This window comes from Phaenicophaeus curvirostris, unplaced genomic scaffold, assembly GCF_032191515.1.
Source record: "Phaenicophaeus curvirostris isolate KB17595 unplaced genomic scaffold, BPBGC_Pcur_1.0 scaffold_213, whole genome shotgun sequence".
In the NCBI taxonomy this organism is placed as follows: domain Eukaryota; kingdom Metazoa; phylum Chordata; class Aves; order Cuculiformes; family Cuculidae; genus Phaenicophaeus; species Phaenicophaeus curvirostris.
The window spans coordinates 185,887-209,666 of record NW_027206828.1 but is presented as its reverse complement, the minus strand read 5'-3'; the positions used below and the strand labels follow the sequence as shown (position 1 = coordinate 209,666).

General features: G+C 66.2%; 2 protein-coding genes across 2 annotated transcripts in view; one reads left to right on the top strand and one right to left on the bottom strand.

The window, feature by feature from the left end:
* Positions 1–29: 29 nt before the first annotated feature.
* On the top strand, positions 30–14,724 carry EPHB4 (EPH receptor B4; the record flags this gene model as incomplete). The annotated part of the gene is given in 12 exon segments (XM_069882584.1): positions 30–139; positions 834–966; positions 2,264–2,429; positions 3,763–3,859; positions 4,885–4,934; positions 6,015–6,049; positions 6,051–6,129; positions 8,080–8,327; positions 9,587–9,805; positions 10,450–10,599; positions 13,583–13,776; positions 14,528–14,724. Coding segments are annotated over 12 exon segments (1,584 nt in total), but the record flags the coding sequence as incomplete, so codon positions are not given.
* The window catches only part of TFR2 (transferrin receptor 2), a 9,637-nt gene continuing 389 nt past the window's right edge, over positions 14,533–23,780 (bottom strand). Inside the window, exons 2-11 of the mRNA XM_069882571.1 lie at positions 22,899–23,050; positions 22,102–22,221; positions 20,727–20,809; positions 19,871–19,934; positions 19,685–19,752; positions 19,324–19,397; positions 19,134–19,218; positions 18,182–18,400; positions 16,896–17,033; positions 14,533–16,381 (exon numbers count right to left, since the gene is read on the bottom strand). Of these exons, the coding sequence (XP_069738672.1) occupies positions 15,788–16,381; positions 16,896–17,033; positions 18,182–18,400; positions 19,134–19,218; positions 19,324–19,397; positions 19,685–19,752; positions 19,871–19,934; positions 20,727–20,809; positions 22,102–22,221; positions 22,899–23,050 (1,597 nt within the window). The 3' untranslated portion in view covers positions 14,533–15,787. The remainder of the gene's footprint in view (positions 16,382–16,895; positions 17,034–18,181; positions 18,401–19,133; positions 19,219–19,323; positions 19,398–19,684; positions 19,753–19,870; positions 19,935–20,726; positions 20,810–22,101; positions 22,222–22,898; positions 23,051–23,780) is intronic.

The window sequence follows — 23,780 nt, the reverse complement described above, 5'->3', positions numbered from 1 at the left end:
GCACACCCTGCACCCCAAAACCCACACCCTGCACCCCTAAAACCCAGCCTGGGACCCCCGAAACACCACTCCGGGGTGTCCCCCCCCGGCACCCCCGAACCCCTCAGCCCCGAGCTCAACGTCAGCGCCCCCGACAGCGGTGAGCCCCCCCGAACCCCCCCCTAAAACCCAGCCTGGGACCCCAAAACCCCACCCTGCCCCCCTAAAACTGCACCCTGCACCCCTAAAACCGCACTCTGTGCCCCTAAAACCACACCCTGGGCCCCAAAAAGCACACCCTGTGTCCCTAAAACCACACCCTGCACCCCTAAAACCACACTTTGCACCCCCTAAAACCACACCCTGTGCCCCTAAAACCCCACCCTGCATCCCAAAACCCAGCCTGGGACCCCAAAACCCCAGCCTGCACCCCTAAAATTCTGCCTGGGACCCCAAAACCCCACCCTGCACCCCTAAAACCCAGCCTGGGACCCCAAAACCCCACCCTGCACCCCCTAAAAGCACACTCCGCACCCCTAAAACCCAGCCTGGGACCCCAAAACCCCACCCTGCAACCCCTAAAACCACACTCTGTGCTCCCAAAACCACACCCTGCACCCCTAAAATACAGCCTGGGACCCAAAACCCCACCCTGCACCCCTAAAAGCACACCCTGTGCCCCTAAAACCACAGCCTGCACCCCTAAAACTGCACCCTGTGCCCCTAAAACCACACTCTGCGTCCTAAAACCCAGTCTGGAACCCCCAAAACCCCATCTTGTGCCCCAAAACCCAGTCTGGGACCCCCAAACCCCAGTGTGAGCCCCCCAAAACCCCCTGTGTGTCCCCCCCCAGTGCCGCTGCCGGTGTCGGACGTGGTGCGGATCGGGGGGGTCCCCCCACGGGGGTGACGCTGGCGTGGCCGACGCCGCCCCCCGCCCCCCCCGGGGGCCCCATCCTCGACTACGAGGTCAAATACTACGAGAAGGTGAGGGGGGGGGGGGTCGGTCCTGGGGGGCATTTGGGGGGTCCCGGGGGGGTCATGGGGGGGGTTCGCGGGATCCTGGGGGCATAAGGAGGGTCCTGGGGGGCATTGGGGGCTTTTTGGGGGGTCCTGGGGGGCATTTGGGGGTTTTGGGGGGGGGCGTTAGGGCTTTTTGGGGGGGTCCTGGTGGGTGTTGGGGGGGTGTTAGGGCTTTTTGGGGGGCACTGGGGGTCCTGGGGGGCATTTGGGGGTTTTGGGGGGGCGTTAGGGCTTTTTGGGGGGGTCCTGGGGGGTGTTGGGGGGGTGTTAGGGCTTTTTTGGGGGGCACTGGGGGTCCTGGGGGCATTTGGGGGTTTTGGGGGGGCGTTAGGGCTTTTTGGGGGGTCCTGGGGGGCATTTGGGGGTTTTGGGGGGGGTGTTAGGGCTTTTTGGGGGGGGTCCTGGGGGGTGTGTTGGGGGGTGTTAGGGCTTTTTTGGGGGGCACTGGGGGGTCCTGGGGGGCATTTGGGGGTTTTGGGGGGGGCATTAGGGCTTTTTGGGAGGGTCCTGGGGGGGTGTTGGGGGGTGTTAGAGCTTTTTGGGGGGGCGCTGGGGGTCCTGGGGGGCATTTGGGGGTTTTGGGGGGGGCGTTAGGGCTTTTTGGGGGGTCCTGGGGGGCATTTGGGGGTTTTGGGGGGGGGGCGTTAGGGCTTTTTTTTGGAGGCGCTGGGGGTCCTGGGGGGCATTTGGGGGTACTGGGGGGGGGTGTTAAAGCTTTTTGGGGGGTCCTGGGGGGCATTTGGGGGTTTCGGGGGGGTGTTAGGGGTTTTTGGGGGGGCGCTGGGGGGTTTAGGGGGGGTGTTAGGGCTTTTTTTGGGGGGCGCTGGGCGTCCTGGGGGGCATTTGGGGGTTTGGGGGGGGGGTGTTAGGGCTTTTTTGGGGGGCACTGGAGGGTTTTGGGGGGGTGTTAGGGCTTTTTTGGGGGGTGCTGGGGGTTCTGGGGGGCATTTGAGGGTTTTGGGGGGGTGTTAGGGCTTTTTGGGGGGGTCCTGGGGACTTTTGGGGGGATGTTAGGGCTTTTTGGGGGGGGTCCTGGGGGGTGTTGGGGGGGTGTTAGGGCTTTTTGGGGGGGCACTGGGGTTCCTGGGGGGGTTTTGGGGGGGTCCCGGGGAGCCCTGGGGTATTTGGGGGGGTCCTGGGGGCCACGGAAGGTGTGGGAGGGGGAATTTGGGGGTCCTGGGATTTATTTCAGGGGGGAGTGGGGGCATTTGAGGGACTTTTGGGGGGGTCTCTGAGTTTTGGGGTTCGCTGCCGGGCGCAGGTGGGGGGCGGCGAGGGGCCCCCTGTGTTCCTGAAGGTTCCGGGGGCGCGTGCGGAACTTGGGGGGCTGCGGCGGGGGGGCCTCTACGGGGTTCGGGTCCGAGCTCGCTCCGACGCCGGCTACGGAGACTTCGGCCCCGAGACCAGCGTCAGCGCCCCCGGCAGCGGTGAGACCCCCAAAACCAGCCCCCCGCACCCCAAAATCAGCCCCCCGCACCCCAAAACCAGCCTCCTGCACCCCGAAACACCCCAAAGCACCTCAAAAACGGCCCCCTGCCCCCCAAAACGCCCCCAAAACAGCTAAAACCGGCACCCAAAATGCCCCAAAAACACCCTCAAAGCACCCCAAAGCACCCCAAACCAGCCCCCCTGCACCCCAAAAGCAGCCCCCTGCACCCCAAAATGCCTCAAAACCAGCCCCCTGTGCCCCAAAACGCCCCCAAAACAGCTAAAACCGGCACCTAAACCACCCGAAACCACCCCAAATCACCCCAAAACGCCCCTCAAACCGCCCCAAAGCACCCCAAGTCAGTCCCCTGCACCCCAAACCAGCTCCCTGCACCCCAAAACACCCCAAAGCACCTCAAAAACAACCCCCTGCACCCCAAAATGCCCCTGAAACAGCTAAAACCGGCACCCAAAACGCCCCAAACCAACCTGAATCACCCCAAAACGCCCCTCAAACCACCTCAAAGCACCCCAAACCAGCCCCCTGCACCCCAAAACACCCCAAAGCACCTCAAAACCAGCGCCCTGCACCCCAAAACACCCCAAAACACCCTCAAACCCCCCCAAAGCCAGCCCCCTGCACCCAAAAACACCCCAAAGCACCTCAAAACCAGCCCCCTGCACCCCCAAACACCCCAAAACCCCCCCAAAGCCAGCCCCCTGCACCCCAAAACACCCCAAACCCCCCCAAAACCAGCCCCCTGCACCCCCAAACACCCCAAAACCACCCCAAAGCCAGCCCCCTGCACCCCAAAACACCCCAAAGCACCTCAAAACCAGCTCCCTGCACCCCAAAACCACCCCAAAACACCCCAAAACCAGCCCCCTGCACCCCAAAACACCCCAAAGCACCTCAAAGCCAGCCCCCTGCACCCCAAAACACCCCAAAGCACCTCAAAACCAGCCCCCTGCACCCCAAAACACCCCAAAACACCCTCAAACCCCCCCAAAGCCAGCCCCCTGCACCCGAAAACACCCCAAAGCACCTCAAAACCAGCCCCCTGCACCCCAAAACCACCCCAAAACACCCCAAAACCAGCCCCCTGCACCCCAAAACACCCCAAAGCACCTCAAAGCCAGCCCCCTGCGCCCCAAAACACCCCCAAACCCCCCCAAACCCCCCCAAAGCCAGCCCCCTGCGCCCCAAAACACCCCCAAACCCCCCCAAACCCCCCCAAAGCCAGCCCCCTGCACCCCAAAACACCCCAAACCCGTCCCCCCTGCACCCCACATCAGCTCCGCAACCCCCCCCATCCCCCCCTGTCCCCCCAGAGTCTCCGCGGGAGCCGGGGGCGCTGGTGGCGGGGGCCGCGGCTCTGGGGGGGCTCCTGGTGCTGGCGCTGCTGGGGGGGGCCCTGCTCTGCCTCAGGTGAGGGGGGGGCCTGGGGGGGGGCTCGGGGGTCCCTTGGGGGGGCTCTGGTGTCTCTGGGGGGGTCTGGGGGGGCTCTGGGGTCCCTTGGGGGGGTCTAAGGACCCTTAGGGGCATCTGGGGGGGCTCTGGGGGTTCTGAGGAAGTTCAGGGGGGCTGGGGGGGGGGCTCTGGGGGTCCCTTGGGGGGGTCTAGGGACCCTGAGGGGCATCTGGGGGGGCTCTGGGGGTCTTGAGGAAGTTCAGGGGGGCTCGGGGGGGGGGCTCTGGGGTCCCCTGGGGGGGCTCTGGTGTCTCTGGGGGGGTCTGGGGGGGCTCTGGGGTCCCTTGGGGGGGTCTAAGGACCCTTAGGGGCATCTGGGGGGGCTCTGGGGGTTCTGAGGAAGTTCAGGGGGGCTCGGGGGGGGGGCTCTGGGGTCCCTTAGGGGGGGTCTGGGGTCACTTGGGGGCTCAGGGGGGGCTCTGGGGTCCCGTTGAGGCATCTGGGGGGGGCTCTGGTGTCCCTTGGGGGGGCTCAAGGGTCCCTGGGGGCGCTCTGGGGGTCTTGGGGGGGGGTCTGGGGTTTTGGGGGGGCTCTGGTGTCCCTGGGGGGGTCTGGGGGGGCTCTGGGGTCTTTTGGGGGGGGCTCTGGGGTCCCATTGGGGTGTCTGGGGGGGCTCTGGGGTCCCTTGGGGGGGGGGCTCAAGGGTCCCTGGGGGGTCTGGGGGGGCTCTGAGGGTCTTGGGTGGGGGGGGTCTGGGGTTTTGGGGGGGCTCTGGGGTCCCTTTGGGGGGGCTCTGGGGTCCCTTGCGGGGGGGGGTCTGGGGTTTTGGGGGGGCTCTGGGGTCCCTGGGGGGCTCTGGGGTCCCTTGGGGGGGGGGGTCTGGGGTTTTGGGGGGGCTCTGGGGTCCCTTTGGGGGGGGCTCTGGGGTCATTTGGGGGGGGGTCTGGGGTTTTGGGGGGGGCTCTGGGGTCCCTGGGGGGGTCTGGGGGTCCCTTTGGGGGTCCGGGGGGGGTCTGGGTCTCAGCTCTGACCCCCCCCCGAAGGCGCCTGCGGCAGCGACACCGGGAGCACCGGGAGCCACCGGGGGGACACAGTGAGTGTCACCTCCCCCCCCCCAGGGCCACCCGGGGTCACCCCAGGTCCCCAACGTCCCCATCCCCGTGTCCCCGCGTCCCCATGGTGGCCTCGGCGTCCCCATGTCCCCCTGGGTGGTGTCCCCATGTCCCCTGGGTGATGTCCCCATGGTGGCCTCGGTGTCCCCATGTCCCCTGGGTGATGTCCCCGCGTCCCCAGGGGTGGCCTCAGCGTCCCCATGTCCCCTGGGTGATGTCCCCATGGTGGCCTCAGCGTCCCCATGTCCCCTGGGTGATGTCCCCATGTCCCCATGGTGGCCTCAGTGTCCCCATGTCCCCTGGGTGATGTCCTCATGTCCCCGTGCCCCCTGGGTGATGTCCCTGTGTCCCCTGGGTGATGTCCCCATGGTGGCCCTTGGTGTCCCCATGTCCCCTGGGTGATGTCCCCATGTCCCCATAGTGGCCTCAGTGTGCCTATGGTGACATCCTTGTGTCCCCATGTCCCCTGGGTCATGTCCCCATGTCCCCATGGTGGTCTCAGTGTCCCCATGTCCCTTGGGTGATGTCCTCATGTCCCCATGTCCCCTGGGTGATGTCCCCATGTCCCCTGGGTGATGTCCCCATGTCCCCACGTCCCCTGGGTGATGTCCCCATGTCCCCATAGTGGCCTCAGTGTCCCTGTGGTGACATCCTTGTGTCCCCATGTCCCCTGGGTAATGTCCTCACGTCCCCAGTGGTGGCCTTGGTGTCCCCATGTCCCCTGGGTGATGTCCCCGTGTCCCCACGTCCCCTGGGTGATGTCCCCATGGTGTCCCCGTGTCCCCACGTCCCCTGGGTGATGTTCCTGTGTCCCCTGGGTGATATCCTCGTGTCCCCATGTCCCTGGGTGATGTCCCCATGTCCCCTGGGTGATGTCCTTGTGTCCCCATGTCCCCTGGGTGATGTCCCCGTGTCCCCACGTCCCCTGGGTGATGTCCCCGTGTCCCCACGTCCCCTGGGTGATGTCCCCGTGGTGGCCTCGGTGTCCCCCGCGTCCCCGTGGCGGGGGTGGGGGGCGGGGTGTCCCCGGGGCGGGGGTGACGCCGGGTGACCGCCGCCAGGCGGGAAGCTCTACATCGACCCGCTGACCTACGAGGGACCCCGGGGTGGCCCTGAGGGACTTCGCGCAGGAGATCGACGTCACCTGCGTCAAGATCGAGGAGGTCATCGGCGCAGGTGACAGCCCCGGCCCCGGCCTGGTGGCCCCCGAGGTCCCCACGGCCCCTTGGTGTCCCTGTGATGTCCCCGTGTCCTCTTGGTGTCCCTGTAATGTCCCTGTGTCTCTTGATGTCCCTGTGATGTCCCCATATTCCCTTGATGTCCCGATGTCCCCTTGATGTCCCTGTGATGTCCCCACGTCCCTGTGATGTCCTCCATGTCCCCTTCATGTCCTGATGTTCTCCATGTCCCCCATGTCCCCATCATGTCCCTGTGATGTCCCCATGTCCCTTGATGTTCTCCACATCCCCTTGATGTCCTCACGATGTCTCCATCATCTCCCTGTCATGTCCCCGATGTTCTCCATGTCCCCTTGATGTCCTCATGATGTCCCCATCATGTCCCCATCATGTCCCCATGTCCCTGATGTTCTCCACATCCCCTTGATGTCCCCCTGATGTCCCTGTGATGTCCCCCTGATGTCCCTGTGATGTCCCTGTGATGTCCCTGTGATGTCCCTGTGATGTCCCCATGTCCCTTGATGTTCTCCACGTCCCCTTGACGTCCTCACGATGTCCCCATGATGTCCCTGTAATGTCCCCATGATGTGCCTGTGATGTCCTCATGTCCCCTGATGTTCTCCATGTTCCCTTGATGCCCTCATGGTGTCCCCATGATGTCCCCATGATGTCCCTGTGATGTCCCCTTCATGTCCCCATGTCCCTTGATGTTCTCCACGTCCCCTTGATGTCCTCATGATGTCCCCATGATGTCCCTGTGATGTCCCCATGTCCCTTGATGTTCTCTATGTCCCCTTGATGTCCTCATGATGTCCCCATGATGTCCCTGTGATGTCCCTGTGATGTCCCCATGTCCCTTGATGTTCTCTATGTCCCCTTGACGTCCTCGTGATGTCCCCATGATGTCTCTATCATGTCCCCTGATGTTCTCCACGTCCCCTTGACGTCCCCATGATGTCCCTGTGATGTCCCCTTCATGTCCCTGTGATGTCCTCACATCCCTTGATGTTCTCCATGTCCCGTTGATGTCCCTATGATGTCCCCGTGATGTCCCTGTGTCCCTTGATGTTCTCCATGTCCCGTTGATGTCCCTGTAATGTCCCCATGATGTCCCTGTAATGTCCCCATGTCCCTTGATGTTCTCCATGTCCCCTTGACGTCCTCACGATGTCCCCATGATGTCCCTGTCATGTCCCCTGATGTTCTCCACATCCCCTTGATGTTCCCGTGATGTTCTCCACGTCCCCTTGACGTTCCCCTGATGTCCCTGTGATGTCCCCGTGATGTCCCTGTGATGTCCACATGTCCTTTGATGTTCTCCATGTTGCCTTGATGCCCTCATGGTGTCCCCATGATGTCCCTGTGATGTCCCCTTCATGTCCCCATGTCCCTTGATGTTCTCCATGTCCCCTTGACGTCCTCACGATGTCCCCACGATGTCTCTATCATGTCCCCTGATGTTCTCCACATCCCCTTGATGTTCCCGTGATGTTCTCCACGTCCCCTTGACGTCCCCCTGATGTCCCTGTGATGTCCCCATGATGTCCCTGTGATGTCCCCATGTCCTTTGATGTTCTCCATGTTCCCTTGATGCCCTCGTGGTGTCCCCATGATGTCCCTGTGATGTCCCCTTCATGTCCCCATGTCCCTTGATGTTCTCCACATCCCCTTGATGTCCCCGTGATGTCCCTGTGATGTCCCTGTGATGTCCCCGTGTCCCCTGATGTTCTCCATGTCCCCTTGACGTCCTCACGATGTCCCCATGATGTCTCTATCATGTCCCCTGATGTTCTCCACATCCCCTTGACGTTCCCCTGATGTTCTCCACGTCCCCTTGACGTCCCCCTGATGTCCCCGCGATGTCCCCGTGATGTCCCCACGTCCGTTGATGTTCTCCACGCCCCCCGAATGTCCCCCTGAGGTCCCCGTGTCCCCTCGCTGTCCCCAGGGGAGTTCGGCGAGGTGTGCCGGGGGCGGCTGGCGCTGCCGGGGCGGCCCGAGTCCCCGGTGGCCGTCAAGACGCTCAAGGGCGGAGCCGGCGAGCGGCAGCGCCGCGACTTCCTGGGCGAAGCGGCTCGCATGGGGCAGTTCTCCCACCCCAACGTGGTGCGGCTGCGCGGGGTGGTCACCGCCAGCGCCCCCGCCATGATCCTCACCGAGTTCATGGAGAACGGCGCCCTCGACGCCTTCCTCAGGGTACGGGGGACGCGGGGACGCGGGGGGACACGGGGACATCATGATCTTCGTGGGCTTGATGGAGGACGGGGCCCTCAACACCTTCCTCGGGGCTTGGGGACATGGAGGACACGGGGACACCATGATCTTCATGGGCTTCATGGAGAACGGGGCCCTCGACACCTTCCTCGGGGCTTGGGGACATGGAGGACACGGGGACACCATGATCCTTGTGGGCTTCGTGGAGGACGGGGCCCTCAACACCTTCCTCGGGGCTTGGGGACATGGGGGGATGTGGGGACATGGGGACACCATGATCCTCACCGAGTTCATGGAGAACGGCGCCCTCGACGCCTTCCTCAGGGTACGGGGGACGCGGGGACGCGGGGGGGACACGGGGACATCATGATCTTCATGGGCTTGATGGAGAACGGGGCCCTCAACGCCTTGCTCGGGGCTTGGGGACGTGGAGGACATGGGGACACCATGATCCTCGTGGGCTTCGTGGAGAACGGGGCCCTCGACACCTTCCTCAGGGTACGGGGGACACGGGGACACAGGGGGGTCATGGTCCTCGTGGGCTTGATGGAGAATGGGGCCCTCAACACCTTCCTCGGTGTACAGGAGGACATGGGGACATGGGGGGGGACACGGGGACACGGGGACATCATGGTCCTCATGGGCTTCATGGAGAACGGGGCCCTCAACGCCTTCCTCGGGGCTTGGGGACATGGGGACATGGGGATGTGGAGGACACCATGATCTTTGTGAGCTTTGAGGAGGACGGGGCCCTCACCACCTTCCTTGGGGCTTGGGGACATGGAGGACATGGAGGACACGGGGACACCATGATCCTCGTGGGCTTCATGGAGAACGGGGCCCTCGACGCATTCCTTGGGGCTTGGGGACATGGGGACATGGGGACACCATGATCCTCGTGGGCTTCGTGGAGGACGGGGCCCTCGACACCTTCCTCAGGGCTTGGGGACATGGAGGACACGGGGACACTGGGGGGACACAGGACATGGAGGAACCATGTTCCTCAGGGACTTGATGGAGATCGGGGCGCTCGCTGCCTTCTTCAGGGCTTGGGGCCATCCAGGGGGACTCGGGGACATCAGGGGGACACGGGGACACCGTGATCCTCGTGGACTTGATGGAGAGCGGGGCTCTGGCCACCTTCCTTCAGGCTGAGGCTCATGGAGGTCCTGGAGGCCACACGTGGGTTACGGGGGGCCACCACCTCCCCCGGAGGTGACGGAGCCCCTGGGTGTCCCCAGGGCCGGGTGGGGACGCTGGGGACGCTGCAGCTGGTGGCCATGCAGCGCGGCATCGCCGCCGGGATGCGCTACCTGGCCGAGACGGGCTTCGTCCACCGCGACCTGGCCGCCCGCAACATCCTGGTGGACGCCCAGCTCGTCTGCAAGGTCTCCGACTTCGGCTTGTCCCGAGCCCTCGACGAGGAGAACTCGGCCGACCCCACCTACACCAGCTCCTTGGTGAGGCCACCAGCCCCCGGGGGGGGCCTGCGGGGTCGGGGTCCCACCAGGGTTGGGGTTCCTCAAGGGTTTGGGCTCTCCAGGATGTTGAGGTCCCTCAGGGTTGGGTTCCTCAAGGGTTTGGGGTCTCCCAGACGTCCCGGTTCCACCAGAGTTGGGGTTCCTCAAGGGTTTGGGCTCTCCAGGATGTTAAGGTCCCTCCAGGGTTGAGTTCCTGAAGGATCTGGGATCTCTGGGATGTTGAGGTCCCTCAGGGTTGGGGTTCCTCAAGGGTTTGGGGTCTCCCAGACATCCCAGTTCCACCAGAGTTGGGGTTCCTCAAGGGTTTGGGCTCTCCTGGATGTTGAGGTCCCTCAGGGTTAAGTTCCTGAAGGATTTGGGATCTCTGGGATGTTAAGGTCCCTCAGGGTTGGGGTTCCTCAAGGATTTGGGCTCTCCAGGATGTTGAGGTCCCTCCAGGGTTGAGTTCCTGAAGGATTTGGGATCTCTGGGATGTTGAGGTCCCTCAGGGTTGGGGTTCCTGTAGGATTTGGGCTCTCCAGGATGTTGAGCTCCCTCAGGATTTGGGTTCCTGAAGGATCTGGGGTCTCGGGGCCGCTGGGGTCCCCCGGAGTCGGGGTTCCTGAGGGCTCTGGTGTCTCCAGGGAGGGAAGATCCCGATCCGGTGGACGGCGCCCGAGGCCATCGCCTTCCGCAAGTTCACCTCGGCCAGCGACGTCTGGAGCTTCGGCATCGTCATGTGGGAGGTGATGTCCTACGGAGAGAGGCCCTACTGGGACATGTCCAACCAGGACGTGAGTGGGGGCCCCGCGGGGGACGGGGGGGCTGGATCCTCCACGGGGCAGGAGCTCCTGAAACATCTAGAACCCCAGGATGGGACTTGAGGGTCCCGGGTCCTCCATGGGGCAGGATCTCCACAAACATCTAGAACCCCAAGGAGGGACTCGGAGGCCCCAGATCCTCTATGGGTTGAGGGTTCCCCAAACACCTGGAACCCCAAGATGGGACTTGGGGGGCTGGATTCTCCATGGGGCAGGATCTCCACAAACATCTGGGTCTCCAAGATGGGACTTGAGAACCAGGAGATCTGGGTCCCTTCCAAAATCTGGGTCCTCCTGGACATCTGGAACCTCAAGGAGGGACTTGGGGGGCCCAGATCCTCCATGGGGCAGGATCTCCTGAAACATCTAGAACCCCAGGATGGGACTTGGGGGGCTGGATCCTCCATGGGTCAGGGGTTCCCCAAACCTGTGGGTCTCCAGGATGGGACTTGGGGGCCCAGATCCTCCATGGGTTGGAGGTTCCACAAACATCTAGAACCCCAGGATGGGACTTGGGGGGCTCAGATCCTCTATGAGGCAGGGGTTCCCCAAATCTGTGGGTCTCCAGGATTGGACTTGGGGGGCCCAGGTCCTCCATGGGTCAGGATCTCCACAAACACCTAGAACCCCAAGGTTGGACTGGGGGGCCCAGATCCTCCATGGGGCAGGAGCTCCACAAACATCTAGAACCCCAAGATGGGACTTGGGGGGCCCAGATCCTCCATGGGGCAGGATCTCCACCAACATCAGGAACTCCAAGATGGGACTTAGGGGTCCCAGGTCCTCCATGGGGCAGGATCTCCACAAACATCTGGGTCTCCAGGATGGGACTTGAGGACCAGGAGATCTGGGTCCCTTCCAAAATCTGGGTCCTCCTGGACACCTGGAACCCCAAAGAGGGACTTGGGGGGCCCAGATCCTCCATGGGGCAGGATCTCCACAAACATCTAGAACTCCAGGATGGGACTTGGGGGGCCCAGGTCCTCCATGGGTCAGGATCTCCACAAACACCTAGAACCCCAAGGTTGGACTGGGGGGCCCAGATCCTCCATGGGGCAGGAGCTCCACAAACATCTAGAACCCCAAGATGGGACTTGGGGGGCCCAGATCCTCCATGGGGCAGGATCTCCACCAACATCAGGAACTCCAAGATGGGACTTAGGGGTCCCAGGTCCTCCATGGGGCAGGATCTCCACAAACATCTGGGTCTCCAGGATGGGACTTGAGGACCAGGAGATCTGGGTCCCTTCCAAAATCTGGGTCCTCCTGGACACCTGGAACCCCAAAGAGGGACTTGGGGGGCCCAGATCCTCCATGGGGCAGGATCTCCACAAACATCTAGAACTCCAGGATGGGACTTGGGGGGCCCAGGTCCTCCATGGGTCAGGATCTCCACAAACACCTAGAACCCCAAGGTTGGACTGGGGGGCCCAGATCCTCCATGGGGCAGGAGCTCCACAAACATCTAGAACCCCAAGATGGGACTTGGGGGGCTGGATCCTCCATGGGGCAGGATCTCCACAAACATCTAGAACCCCAAGGAGGGACTCGGAGGCCCCAGATCCTCTATGGGTTGAGGGTTCCCCAAACACCTGGAACCCCAAGATGGGACCTGGGGGGCTGGATCCTCCATGGGTCAGGGGTTCCCCAAACCTGTGGGTCTCCAGGATGGGACCTGGGGGCTCAGATCCTCCATGGGTTGGAGGTTCCACAAACATCTAGAACCCCAGGATGGGACTTGGGGGGCTCAGATCCTCTATGAGGCAGGGGTTCCCCAAATCTGTGGGTCTCCAGGATGGGACTTGGGGGGCCCAGGTCCTCCATGGGTCAGGATCTCCACAAACATCTAGAACCCCAAGATGGGACTTGGGGGGCCCAGATCCTCCATGGGGCAGGATCTCCACCAACATCAGGAACTCCAAGATGGGACTTGGGGGGCCCAGGTCCTCCATGGGGCAGGATCTCCACAAACATCTGGGTCTCCAGGATGGGACTTGAGGACCAGGAGATCTGGGTCCCTTCCAAAATCTGGGTCCTCCTGGACACCTGGAACCCCAAAGAGGGACTTGGGGGGCCCAGATCCTCCATGGGGCAGGATCTCCACAAACATCTAGAACTCCAGGATGGGACTTGGGGGGCCCAGGTCCTCCATGGGTCAGGATCTCCACAAACATCTAGAACCCCAAGGTTGGACTGGGGGGCCCAGGTCCTCCATGGGGCAGGAGCTCCACCAACATCTAGAACCCCAAGATGGGACTTGGGGGCCCCAGATCCTCCATGGGGCAGGGATCCCCAAACCTGTGGGTCTCCAGGATGGGACCTGGGGGCTCAGATCCTCCATGGGTTGGAGGTTCCACAAACATCTAGAACCCCAGCATGGGACCTGGGGGACCCAGATCCTCTATGGGTCAGGGGTTCCCCAAACATCTAGAACCCCAAGGTTGGACTGGGGGGCCCAGATCCTCCATGGGGCAGGATCTCCTGAAACATCTAGAACTCCAAGATGGGACTTGGGGGGCCCAGATCCTCCATGGGGCAGGGGTTCCCCAAACATCTAGAACCCCAAGATGGGACTTGGGGGGCCCAGATCCTCCATGGGGCAGGGGTTCCCCAAACATCTAGAACCCCAAGGTTGGACTGGGGGGCCCAGATCCTCCATGGGGCAGGATCTCCACCAACATCAGGAACTCCAAGATGGGACTCGGGGGCCCAGATCCTCCATGGGGCAGGGGTTCCCCAAACATCTAGAACCCCAAGGAGGGACTTAGGGGCCCCAGATCCTCCATGGGGCAGGGGTTCCCCAAACATCTAGAACCCCAAGATGGGACTTGGGGGGCCCAGATCCTCCATGGGGCAGGGGTTCCCCAAACATCTAGATCCCCAAGATGGGACCTGGGGGGCCGGGACCCTCTCCGGGTGAGGTCCAGCCCCCCCCACGCGCGGGTCGCGTCCCCAGGTGATCAACGCGGTGGAGCAGGACTACCGGCTGCCGCGGCCGCCGCGCTGCCCCCCGGCCCTGCACCGCCTCATGCTCGACTGCTGGCAGCGCGAGCGCAACGCGCGGCCCCGCTTCCCCGCCATCGTCAGCGCCCTCGACCGCCTCATCCGGCACCCCGGCTGCCTGCGCCCCGCCGCCCCCGAGCCCCAGCGGTGACCCCCGGGGGGGCCTGGGGGGGGCTGGGGGGCTGGGGAGGGGGTTCTAGGCCTCTGGGGGGCTGGGGGGTGGGGGTTATGGTCATGGTCACTGTTGGGTTGGGTTGGGTTGGGGGTTCTAGGCCTCTGGGGCGCTGTGGGGCTGGGGTGGGGGTTCTAGGCCTCTGGGGCGCTGAGGGGAGGGGGTTGTGGTCGCTGTGGGGCTGGGGAGGGGGTTCTAGGCCTCTGGGGCGCTGGGGGGTGGGGTCTGTGGGTCGCTGTGGGGCTGGGGAGGGGGTTCTAGGCCTCTGGGGCGCTGTGGGGTGGGGTCTGTGGGTCGCTATGGGGCTGGGGAGGGGGTTCTAGGCCTCTGGGCGCTGAGGGGAGGGGGTTGGGGTCGCTGTGGGGCTGGGGAGGGGGTTCTAGGCCTCTGGGGCGCTGTGGGGTGGGGTCTGTGGGTCGCTGTGGGGCTGGGGAGGGGGTTCTAGGCCTCTGGGGGGCTGTGGGGTGGGGGCTGGGGTCGCTGTGGGGCTGGGGAGGGGGTTCTAGGCCTCTGGGGCGCTGAGGGGAGGGGGTTGTGGTCGCTGTGGGGCTGGGGAGGGGGTTCTAGGCCTCTGGGGGGCTGTGGGGTGGGGGTTGGGGTCGCTGTGGGGCTGGGGAGGGGGTTCTAGGCCTCTGGGGGGCTGTGGGGCGGGGGTTGGGGTCGCTGTGGGGCTGGGGAGGGGGTTCTAGGCCTCCGGGGCGCCGTGTGACACCCGTGTCCCCGCAGGGACCTCCTGCGCGTGGGGGTGACGCTGGCCGGACCCCAGCAGCGAATCCTGGACGGGGCCCACAGCCTCCCCGGCCCCTCCAAGGGCCCCCCGCACTGCTGAGCCCCCCAAGATGGCCGCCGCCGCCACCACACCACCCCCCGAGGACCAGCCGGCCAGCGTGGCCACCTCAAGACAAGCAAGGTAGCCACCCACAATGGCCACCGCCCCACGATGACCGCCAGGCCCAGCTGGCCGAAGGAACTGGACTGCCAGGCCAAGATGGCCGCCCCAAGATGGCCACCTTACCAAGATGGCTGCACCAAGATGGCCACCAGGCCAAGATGGCCGCCCCAAGATGGCCGCCAGGCCAAGATGGCCGCCAGAGAGGACTGCCAAGCCAAGCTGGCCACCCCAGGAAGGCCGCCATACCAAGATGGCCGCTACAAGATGGCCACCATTCCAAGATGGCCGCCCCAAGATGGCCGCCATTCCAAGATGGCCGCCCCCAATGGGCAACCAACAAGGCCGCCATGCCAAGATGGCCGCTCCAAGATGGCCGCCAGGGGCCTTTATTGAGGTGTCGTTGCTGTGGTCATTGAGGGCCCCCAGGGCCACCCCCCCGTCCCCATCGTCCCCAGGGCCACCACGACCCCGTGACCCAAGAGGGCCCCGAGGCCACCAGCCTCCCCCAAGGCCCCTGATGTCCCTGTGGTCCCAGGTGTCCTCGTTGTCCCCCAAGACCCTTGATGTCCCCAGTGTCCCCAGGGCCACCATCATCCCAGTTGTCCCCATTGTCCCTATTGTCCCTGTTGTCCCCATTGTCTTTGTTGTCCCTCGAGACCCCTGACGTCCCCAGTGTCCCCAGGGCCACCCTCAACCCCATTGTCCCCATCGTCCTCCTCTTCCCAGATGCCACCACCATCCCAGTTGTCCCCATTGCCCCCATTGTCCCCATCATCCCCGTTGTCCCAGTTGTCCCCATTGTCTCTATTGTCCCCATTGTCCCTATTGTCCTCGTTGTCCCCCAAGACCCTTGATGTCCCCATTGTCCCCAGGGCCACCATCATCCCAGTTGTCCCCATTGTCCCAGTTGTCCCCATCGTCCCAGTTGTCTCTTTTGTCCCCGTCATCCCTGTTGTCCTCATCGTCCCCCAAGGCCCCTGATGTCCCTGTGGTCCCCAGGGCCACCCTCAACCCCATTGTCCCCATCGTCCTCCTCATCCCAGATGCCACCATGCTCCGAGCTGTCCCAGTTGTCCCCATTGTCCCCGTTGTCCCTATTGTCCTCGTTGTCCCCCAAGCCCCCTGACGTCCCCAGTGTCCCCAGGGCCACCCTCAACCCCATTGTCCCCATCGTCCTCCTCTTCCCAGATGCCACCACCATCCCAGTTGTCCCCATTGTCCCAGTTGTCCCCATCGTCCCAATTGTCTCTTTTGTCCCCGTCATCCCTGTTGTCCTCATCGTCCCCCAAGGCCCCTGATGTCCCCGTGGTCCCCAGTGTCCCCAGGGCCACCCTCAACCCCATTGTCCCCATCGTCGTCCTCTTCCAGATGCCACCACCATCCCAGTTGTCCCCGTTGTCCCCGTTGTCCCAGTTGCCCCAGTTGTCCCCGTTGTCCCCCTCGCCCCAGGTGTCCCCGCTGTCCCCGCTGTCCCCGCAGCCGCCCCCCCGCTCCCAGCCCCCCCCCAGGGCGCCGGCGGCTCCTCGCAGGGTCCTCGCCAGCAGCTCGAGGCGCAGGCGGGTGTCCTCGTCCCCCTGTCCCCGCGTCCCCAGCAGCGACCCCAGCGTGTGACCCCCCCGGCCCAGCAGCACGTGGCGCAGGGGGGACACCAGAGGGGACACGAACGGGGACAGCAGGGACGCCTCCGCCTGGGGGGGGGACAGGGGGACACGGTGGGGACAGGGGGACGAGGACATGGGGACATGGGGACAGGGGGATATGGGGACAGGGGGACAGGGGGACAGGGGGACATGGGGATATGGGGACATGGGGATATGGGGACATGGGGACAGGGGGACAGGGGGACATGGGGATATGGGGACATGGGGATATGGGGACATGGGGACATGGGGACAGGGGGACAGGGGGACATGGGGATATGGGGACAGGGGGACAGGGGGATATGGGGACATGGGGATATGGGGACATGGGGACAGGGGGATATGGGGACATGGGGACATGGGGACAGGGGGATATGGGGACATGGGGACAGGGGGACAGGGGGACATGGGGACAGGGGACAGGGGGACATGGGGACAGGGGGACAGGGGACATGGGGACATGGGGACAGGGGGACATGGGGACACGGGAACGTGGGGATGTGGGGATATGGGGACAGGGGGATATGGGGACAGGGGGCCAGGGTGCCAGCGTGTCCCTCACGGCCATGACGCGGGCGTTGAGGCCGCGGTTGAGCCGCTCGTCGCGGGCGTCGGAGCCGGCCAGTTCCCTGCGCAGCCGCTCGGCCGCCAGCACCACGTCCCCCCGCGCCGACGCCAGGCACCGCAGGCCCTGGGGACACTGCGAGGGACTGGGGACACTGCGAGGGACTGGGGACACTGCGAGGGACTGGGGGGCACTGGGAGGGACTGCGCTGCGTCCTGGCCCCCTCCCAGCCCTTCCCAGGCCCCCCCAGTGCCCCCCAGCCCTTCCCAGTGCCCTCTCAATGTCTCCCAGTCCCTCCCAGTCCCCTCCCAGTCCCCCCCAGTCCCCTCCCAGTCCCCCCCAGTCCCTCCCAGTCCCCCCCAGTCCCTCCCAGTCCCCCCAGTCCCTTCCCAGTCCCCTCCCAGTCCCCTCCCAGTCCCCTCCCAGTCCCTCCCAGTCCCTCCCAGTCCCCTCCCAGTCCCTCCCAGTCCCCCCCAGTCCCTCCAGTCCCCTCCCAGTCCCCTCCCAGTCCCTCCCAGTCCCTCCCAGTCCCTCCCAGTCCCTCCCAGTCCCCTCCCAGTCCCTCCCAGTCCCCCCCAGTCCCCTCCCAGTCCCCCCCAGTCCCCTCCCAGTCCCCCCCAGTCCCCCCCAGTCCCTCCCAGTCCCCTCCCAGTCCCTCCCAGTCCCCCCCAGTCCCCTCCCAGTCCCCCCCAGTCCCTCCCAGTCCCCTCCCAGTCCCCCCAGTCCCCTCCCAGTCCCCTCCCAGTCCCTCCCAGTCCCCCCCAGTCCCCTCCCAGTCCCCCCCAGTCCCTCCCAGTCCCCTCCCAGTCCCCCCAGTCCCCCCCAGTCCCCTCCCAGTCCCCCCCAGTCCCCCCCAGTCCCTCCCAGTCCCTCCCAGTCCCCCCCAGTCCCCCCCAGTCCCCTCCCAGTCCCCCCCAGTCCCCTCCCAGTCCCAGTCCCCCCCAGTCCCTCCCAGTCCCTCCCAGTCCCTCCCAGCCCCCCCCAGTGCCCCCCAGTCCCCTCCCAGTCCCCCCCAGTCCCTCCCAGTCCCTCCCAGTCCCTCCCAGCCCCCCCCAGTGCCCCCCAGTGCCCCCCAGTCCCCCCCAGTCCCTCCCAGTCCCCTCCCAGTCCCTCCCAGTCCCCCCCAGTCCCTCCCAGTCCCTCCCAGTCCCCCCCAGTCCCCTCCCAGTCCCCCCCAGTCCCCCCCAGTCCCTCCCAGTCCCTCCCAGCCCCCCCCAGTGCCCCCCAGTGCCCCCCAGTCCCCTCCCAGTGCCCCCCAGTGCCCCCCAGTCCCCCCGCCGTACTGGTGCGCGCTGGAGGGGCGCGAGGCGGCGCAGGAGGGCGTCCCCGAGGGCGCGGGGGTCGAGGGGCAGGCGGGCGTCGTGGGCCAGGGGCAGCAGGAGGTGGGCGGCCACCGCGGCCACCGCGCCGGCCACCGCAGGCAAGCGGCCCCCCAGCCGCCCCTGCAGCCGCCCCAGAGAGTCCTCGCGCGTCCCCAGCGCCCAGTGCCACCACGAGCCCCGCTGGGGACATGGGGACAGCGGTGGGACACGGGGACACGGGGACAGGGGGACAGGGGGATATGGGGATATGGGGATACAGGGACATGGGGATATGGGGACAGGGGGATATGGGGACATGGGGACATGGGGATATGGGGACAGGGGGACAGGGGGACAGGGGGATATGGGGATACAGGGACATGGGGATATGGGGATATGGGGATATGGGGATATGGGGACAGGGGGATATGGGGACAGGGGGACAGGGGGACACGGGGACATGGGGACAGGGGGACAGGGGGACATGGGGACAGGGGGATATGGGGACAGGGGGACATGGGGACAGGGGGACAGGGGGATATGGGGACAGGGGGACAGGGGGACAGGGGGATATGGGGACATGGGGACAGGGGGACAGGGGGATATGGGGACAGTGGGACAGGGGGACATGGGGACAGGGGGACAGGGGGACATGGGGACAGGGGGACATGGGGAGATGGGGACATGGGGACATGGGGACAGGGGGACATGGGGACACGGGGATATGGGGACATGGGGATATGGGGACATGGGGACACGGGGACAGGGGGACACGGGGACACAGGGACACGGGGACATGGGGATATGGGGACAGGGGGACGGGGGAATATGGGGACATGGGGACACAGGGACATGGGGACATGGGGATATGGGGACAGGGGGACACGGGGACACGAGGACATGGGGACAGGGGGACACAGGGACAGGGGGTCACCTCGTCGAAGCCGATCTCGATGGCCGGGACGCCGGCGGCGGCCGTGAAGGCGAAGGCTGCGCTGTCGGGGGGCAGCGGCCGCGCCCTTGGGGGGGGGGGAGGGGGGGGGCGGGGTCAGAGAGCAACAGGGACCCCTCCCCCACCCCCTTAGCCCCTCCCCCCCCCCCTCCCCAGCCCCTCCCCCACTCACACGCTCTCCCAGCCCCTCCCCCCGCCGGTCACGACCTCCAGGAGGTTCTTCCCCCCCTCGTTGGGGCTCTCGACCTTGTTGGGGGGAGAGGGGGAGGGGCAGACGGGTCAGACAGGCCCCTCCCCCTCCCCCCAGGCCCCTCCCCCTCCCCCAGGCCCCTCCCCCTCTCCCTTGGCCCCTCCCCCTCTCCATTGGCCCCTCCCCCTCCCCCCAGGCCCCTCCCCCTCTCCCTTGGCCCCTCTCCATTGGCCCCTCCCCCTCTCCCTTGGCCCCTCCCCCTCTCCATTGGCCCCTCCCCCTCTCCATTGGCCCCTCCCCCTCCCCCAGGCCCCTCCCCCTCCCCCCCAGCCCCTCCCCCCACCTGGGCCAGGGCCCCTTCCAGCAGGTGGGCCAGCACGGGGCTGGTTTTGGCTACGAAGCGATCGTCACCTAGGGGGGGAGGGGAAAGGGGGGGGGGGAGGGGTCAGGGGGGGCTCTGGGGGGTGGGGGAGGGGCAGGACCCCCCCCCCCCTCTGGTTTTGGGGGGCGGGGGAGGGGGGGGTCTCACCCAGCACGGCCTGGTCCAGGCTGAGGTAAGCGGCCACCTTGGTGGGGAGCAGGTTAGGGAAGGCCTGGGGGTCACGGAGAGGTCACGGGGTCATGGAGAGGTCAGGGGTCACGGGGTCACGGAGGGGTCACAGGGTCACGGGGGGTTATGAGGCCACGGGGGGGCCACAGGGGCATGGAGGGGTCACAGGGGCATGGGGTCATGGAGGGGTCACGGAGGGGGCATGGGGTCACGGGGGGTCACAGGGGCATGGAGGGGTCACAGGGTCATGGGTCACGGAGGGGTCATGGGTCATGGAGGGGTTACTGGGTCATGGAGGGGTCACGGGGTCATGGAGGGGTCACAGGGTCATGGAGGAGTCACAGGGTCATGGAGGGGTCATGGGTCATGGAAGGGTCACAGGGTCATGGGGGTTATAGGGTCATGGAGGGGTCACGGGGTCACAGGGGGTTCACAGGGTCATGGAAGGGTCACAGGGTCATGGAGGGGTCACAGGGTCATAGAGGGGTTATAGGGTCATGGAGGGGTCACAGGGGGTTCACAGGGTCATAGAGGGGTCATGGGTCACAGAGGGGTTATGGGGTCATTGAGAGGTCACGGGGTCAGAGGGTCATGGAGTCATGAGGTCTTGGGGTCATTGGGGTCGTGGAGGTCATGGGGTCACCGGGGTCATGGAGGGGTCACGGGGTCATGGAGTCACGGAGGGGTTATGGGTCATTGAGAGGTCATGGGGTCACCGGGGTCATGGAGGGGTCACAGGGTCATGGAGGGGTCACTGGGTCACACAGGGGTCACGGAGGGGTCACGGAGGGGTCACGGAGGGGTCGGGGGGGTCGGGGGGGTCAGGGGGGGTCACCTCGAGCCACTCGGTCGCCCCCAGGTGCCCGAACTCCCCCCCGTCCCAGCTGACAAAGAGCAGCGTCCGGCGCAGCTGGAACCCTGGGGGGTCGGGGGGGGGTCAGGGGGGGTCGGGGGGTCCTAGAGGTGGTTTGGGGGTCCCAGGGGAGTCCTGGGGGGTCCTGGGGGGGGGTTAGGGGGTCCTGGGGGATCCCAGAGGGGTCCCGGGGGGGGGTCAGTGCAGTCTGGGGGGGGTCAGGGGGGTCCCAGGAGGGCTCCAGGGGGATTTAGGGTTCCCAGAGCAGTTCTGGGGGGGGGTCAGGGGGTCCTGGGGGGTCCCAGAGGGGTTCTGGGGGGGTCAGGGGGTCCTAGAGGTGGTTTGGGGGTCCCAGGGGTCTCCTGGGGGTCCTGGGGGGGTCAGTGCAGTTCGGGGGGGGGTCAGGGGGTCCTGGGGGGTCCCAGGGGAGGGTCTCGAGGGGGTCAGTGGGTCCCAGAGGTGGTTTGGGGGTCCCAGGGGTGTCCTGGGGGGGATTTAAGGGTCCCAGAGCAGTTCATGGGGGGGGGGTCAGGGGGTCCTGAGGGGTCCCAGAGGGGTCCTGGAGGGGGGGTCAGCACAGTTTGGGGGGGGTCAGGGGGTCCCAGTGGTGGTTTGGGGGTCCCTGGGGGGTCCTGGGGGGGGTCAGGGGGTCCTGGGGGGTCCCAGAGGGGTCCTGGAGGGGGGGGTCAGCGCACTTCATGCGGGGGGGGTGTCAGGGGGGTCCCAGAGGTGGTTTGGGGGTCCCTGGGGGGTCCTGGGGGGGGTTAGGGGGTCCTGGGGGGTCCCAGAGGGGTCCTGGTGGGGGGCGTCAGTGCAGTTTGGGGGGGGGTCAGGGGGTCCCAGAGGTGGTTCTGGGGGGGTCAGGGGGTCCTAGAGGTGGTTTGGGGGTCCCAGGGGTGTCCTGGGGCGTCCTGGGGGGGATTTAAGGCTCCCAGAGCAGTTCTGGGGGGGGGGTCAGGGGGTCCTGGGGGGTCCCAGAGGGGTTCTGGGGGGGGTCAGGGGGTCCTAGAGGTGGTTTGGGGGTCCCAGGGGAGTCCTGGGGGGGATTTAAGGGTCCCAGAGCAGTCCTGGGGGGGGATCAGGGGGTCCTGAGGGGTCCCAGAGGGGGGGTCAGCACAGTTTGGGGGGGGTCAGGGGGTCCCAGAGGTGGTTTGGGGGTCCCTGGGGGGTCCTGGGGGGGGGGTCAGCGCGGTTCGGGGGGGTCAGGGGGTCTCCGAGGGGTCCTGGGGGTGATTTAAGGCTCCCAGAGCAGGTCTAAGTGGGGGGATCAGGGTGTTCTAGGGGGGATTAGGGGGTCCGGGGTGGGGTGGGGGGGGGGGTCCCCAGTTTTTTTTTTTTTGCGGGGGGGGGGTCTCACCGTCGCGGCCCATGGCGGCGAAGAGCCGAGCGAGCTCGAGGAGCAGCGCGGTGCCGACCCCCGCGGCCGCCGCCCCCGGCCCCACCGCGTCGCGCCGAGCCCCCACCAGCACCAGCACCTCTGGGGGGGCCGGGGGGGGGGGGGCACCCCCAAACTCAGGCCTCGGACCACCCCCCCCAAACCCCCAAAACCCCCAAATTCCCCCCCCCAAACTGACCCTCAGCCCCCCCAAATCCCCCTCAGGAGCCCAAAATCCTCCCCCCAAAACCCAAATACCCCCCCCAACTGACTCGCAGCCCCCCCAAACCACCCCTAGGACCCCCAAAACCCCCCAGGACCCCCAAATCTCCCCCCCAAACCCCAAATCCCCCCCTAAACTGACTCCCAGCCCGCCCAAATCCCCCTCAGGACCCCCAAATCCACCCCCCCAGCCCCAAATCCCACCCCAAACCACCCCCTAGGACCCCCAAAACCCCCCAGGACCCCCAAATCTCCCCCCCAGACCTCAATTTCCCCCCCCCAGACTGACTCTCAGCCCCCCCCAATCCCCCTCAGGACCCCAAAATCCCCCCCCAACCCCCAAATCCCACCCCAAGCCACCCCCTAGGACCCCCAAAACCCCCCAGGACCCCCAAATCCCACCCCAAGCCACCCCCTAGGACCCCCAAAACCCCCCAGGACCCCCAAATCTCCCCCCCAAACCTCCATTTCCCCCCCCCAAACTGCCCCCCAGCCCCCCCCAAACTGCCCCCCCAGCCCCTCCAGCCCCCCCCCCAAACCCCCAGCCCCCCCCTCACCCGGCTCGAGGCGCCCCTCGAGGGCCCCGAAGATGCTCTGGAGCCTCGCGGGTCGCGTCCCCGAGCTCAGTCGGAGCCGCAGGAGCCCCCGAGATCGCAGCCCCTGGGGGGGGGACCCCCAGCCCGGGGGGGCAAAGGGGGGGCCCAGCTCCCTGGATTGGGGGGGGGGGAAGATTTAGGGGGGGCCCTATGGGTCTTAGGGGGGTCCCTATGGGTGTTGGGGTGGGGAAACAGGGTCTGGGGGGGCCCCTATGGGGTCTGGGGGGGTCCTAGGGGGAGTAAAACAGGGTCTGGGGGGGTCCTATGGGGTTTGGGGGGGTCCTGGGGGGGGAAACAGAGTCTGGGGGGGCCCCTATGGGGTCTGGGGGGGTCCTAGGGGGGGTAAAACAGGGTCTGGGGGGGTCCTATGGGGTCTGGGGGGGTCCTGGGGAGGGAAACAGGGTCTGGGGGGGCCCCTATGGGGTCTGGGGGGGGTCCTGGGGGGAGTAAAACAGGGTCTGGGGGGGTCCTATGGGGTTTGGGGGGGTCCTAGGGGGGGTAAAACAGGGTCTGGGGGGGGTCCTATGGGGTCTGGGGGGGTCCTGGGGAGGGAAACAGGGTCTGGGGGGGGTCCCTATGGGGTCTGGGGGGGGTCCTGGGGGGGGGGGGAACCAGGGTCTGGGGGGGCCCCTATGGGGTCTGGGGGGGTCCTAGGGGGGGTAAAACAGGGTCTGGGGGGGTCCTATGGGGTTTGGGGGGGTCCTGGGGAGGGAAACAGGGTCTGGGGGGGCCCCTATGGGGTCTGCGGGGGGTCCTGGGGGAGTAAAACAGGATCTGGGGGGGTCCTATGGGGTTTGGGGGGGTCCTGGGGGGGGGTAAAACAGGGTCTGGGGGGGTCCTATG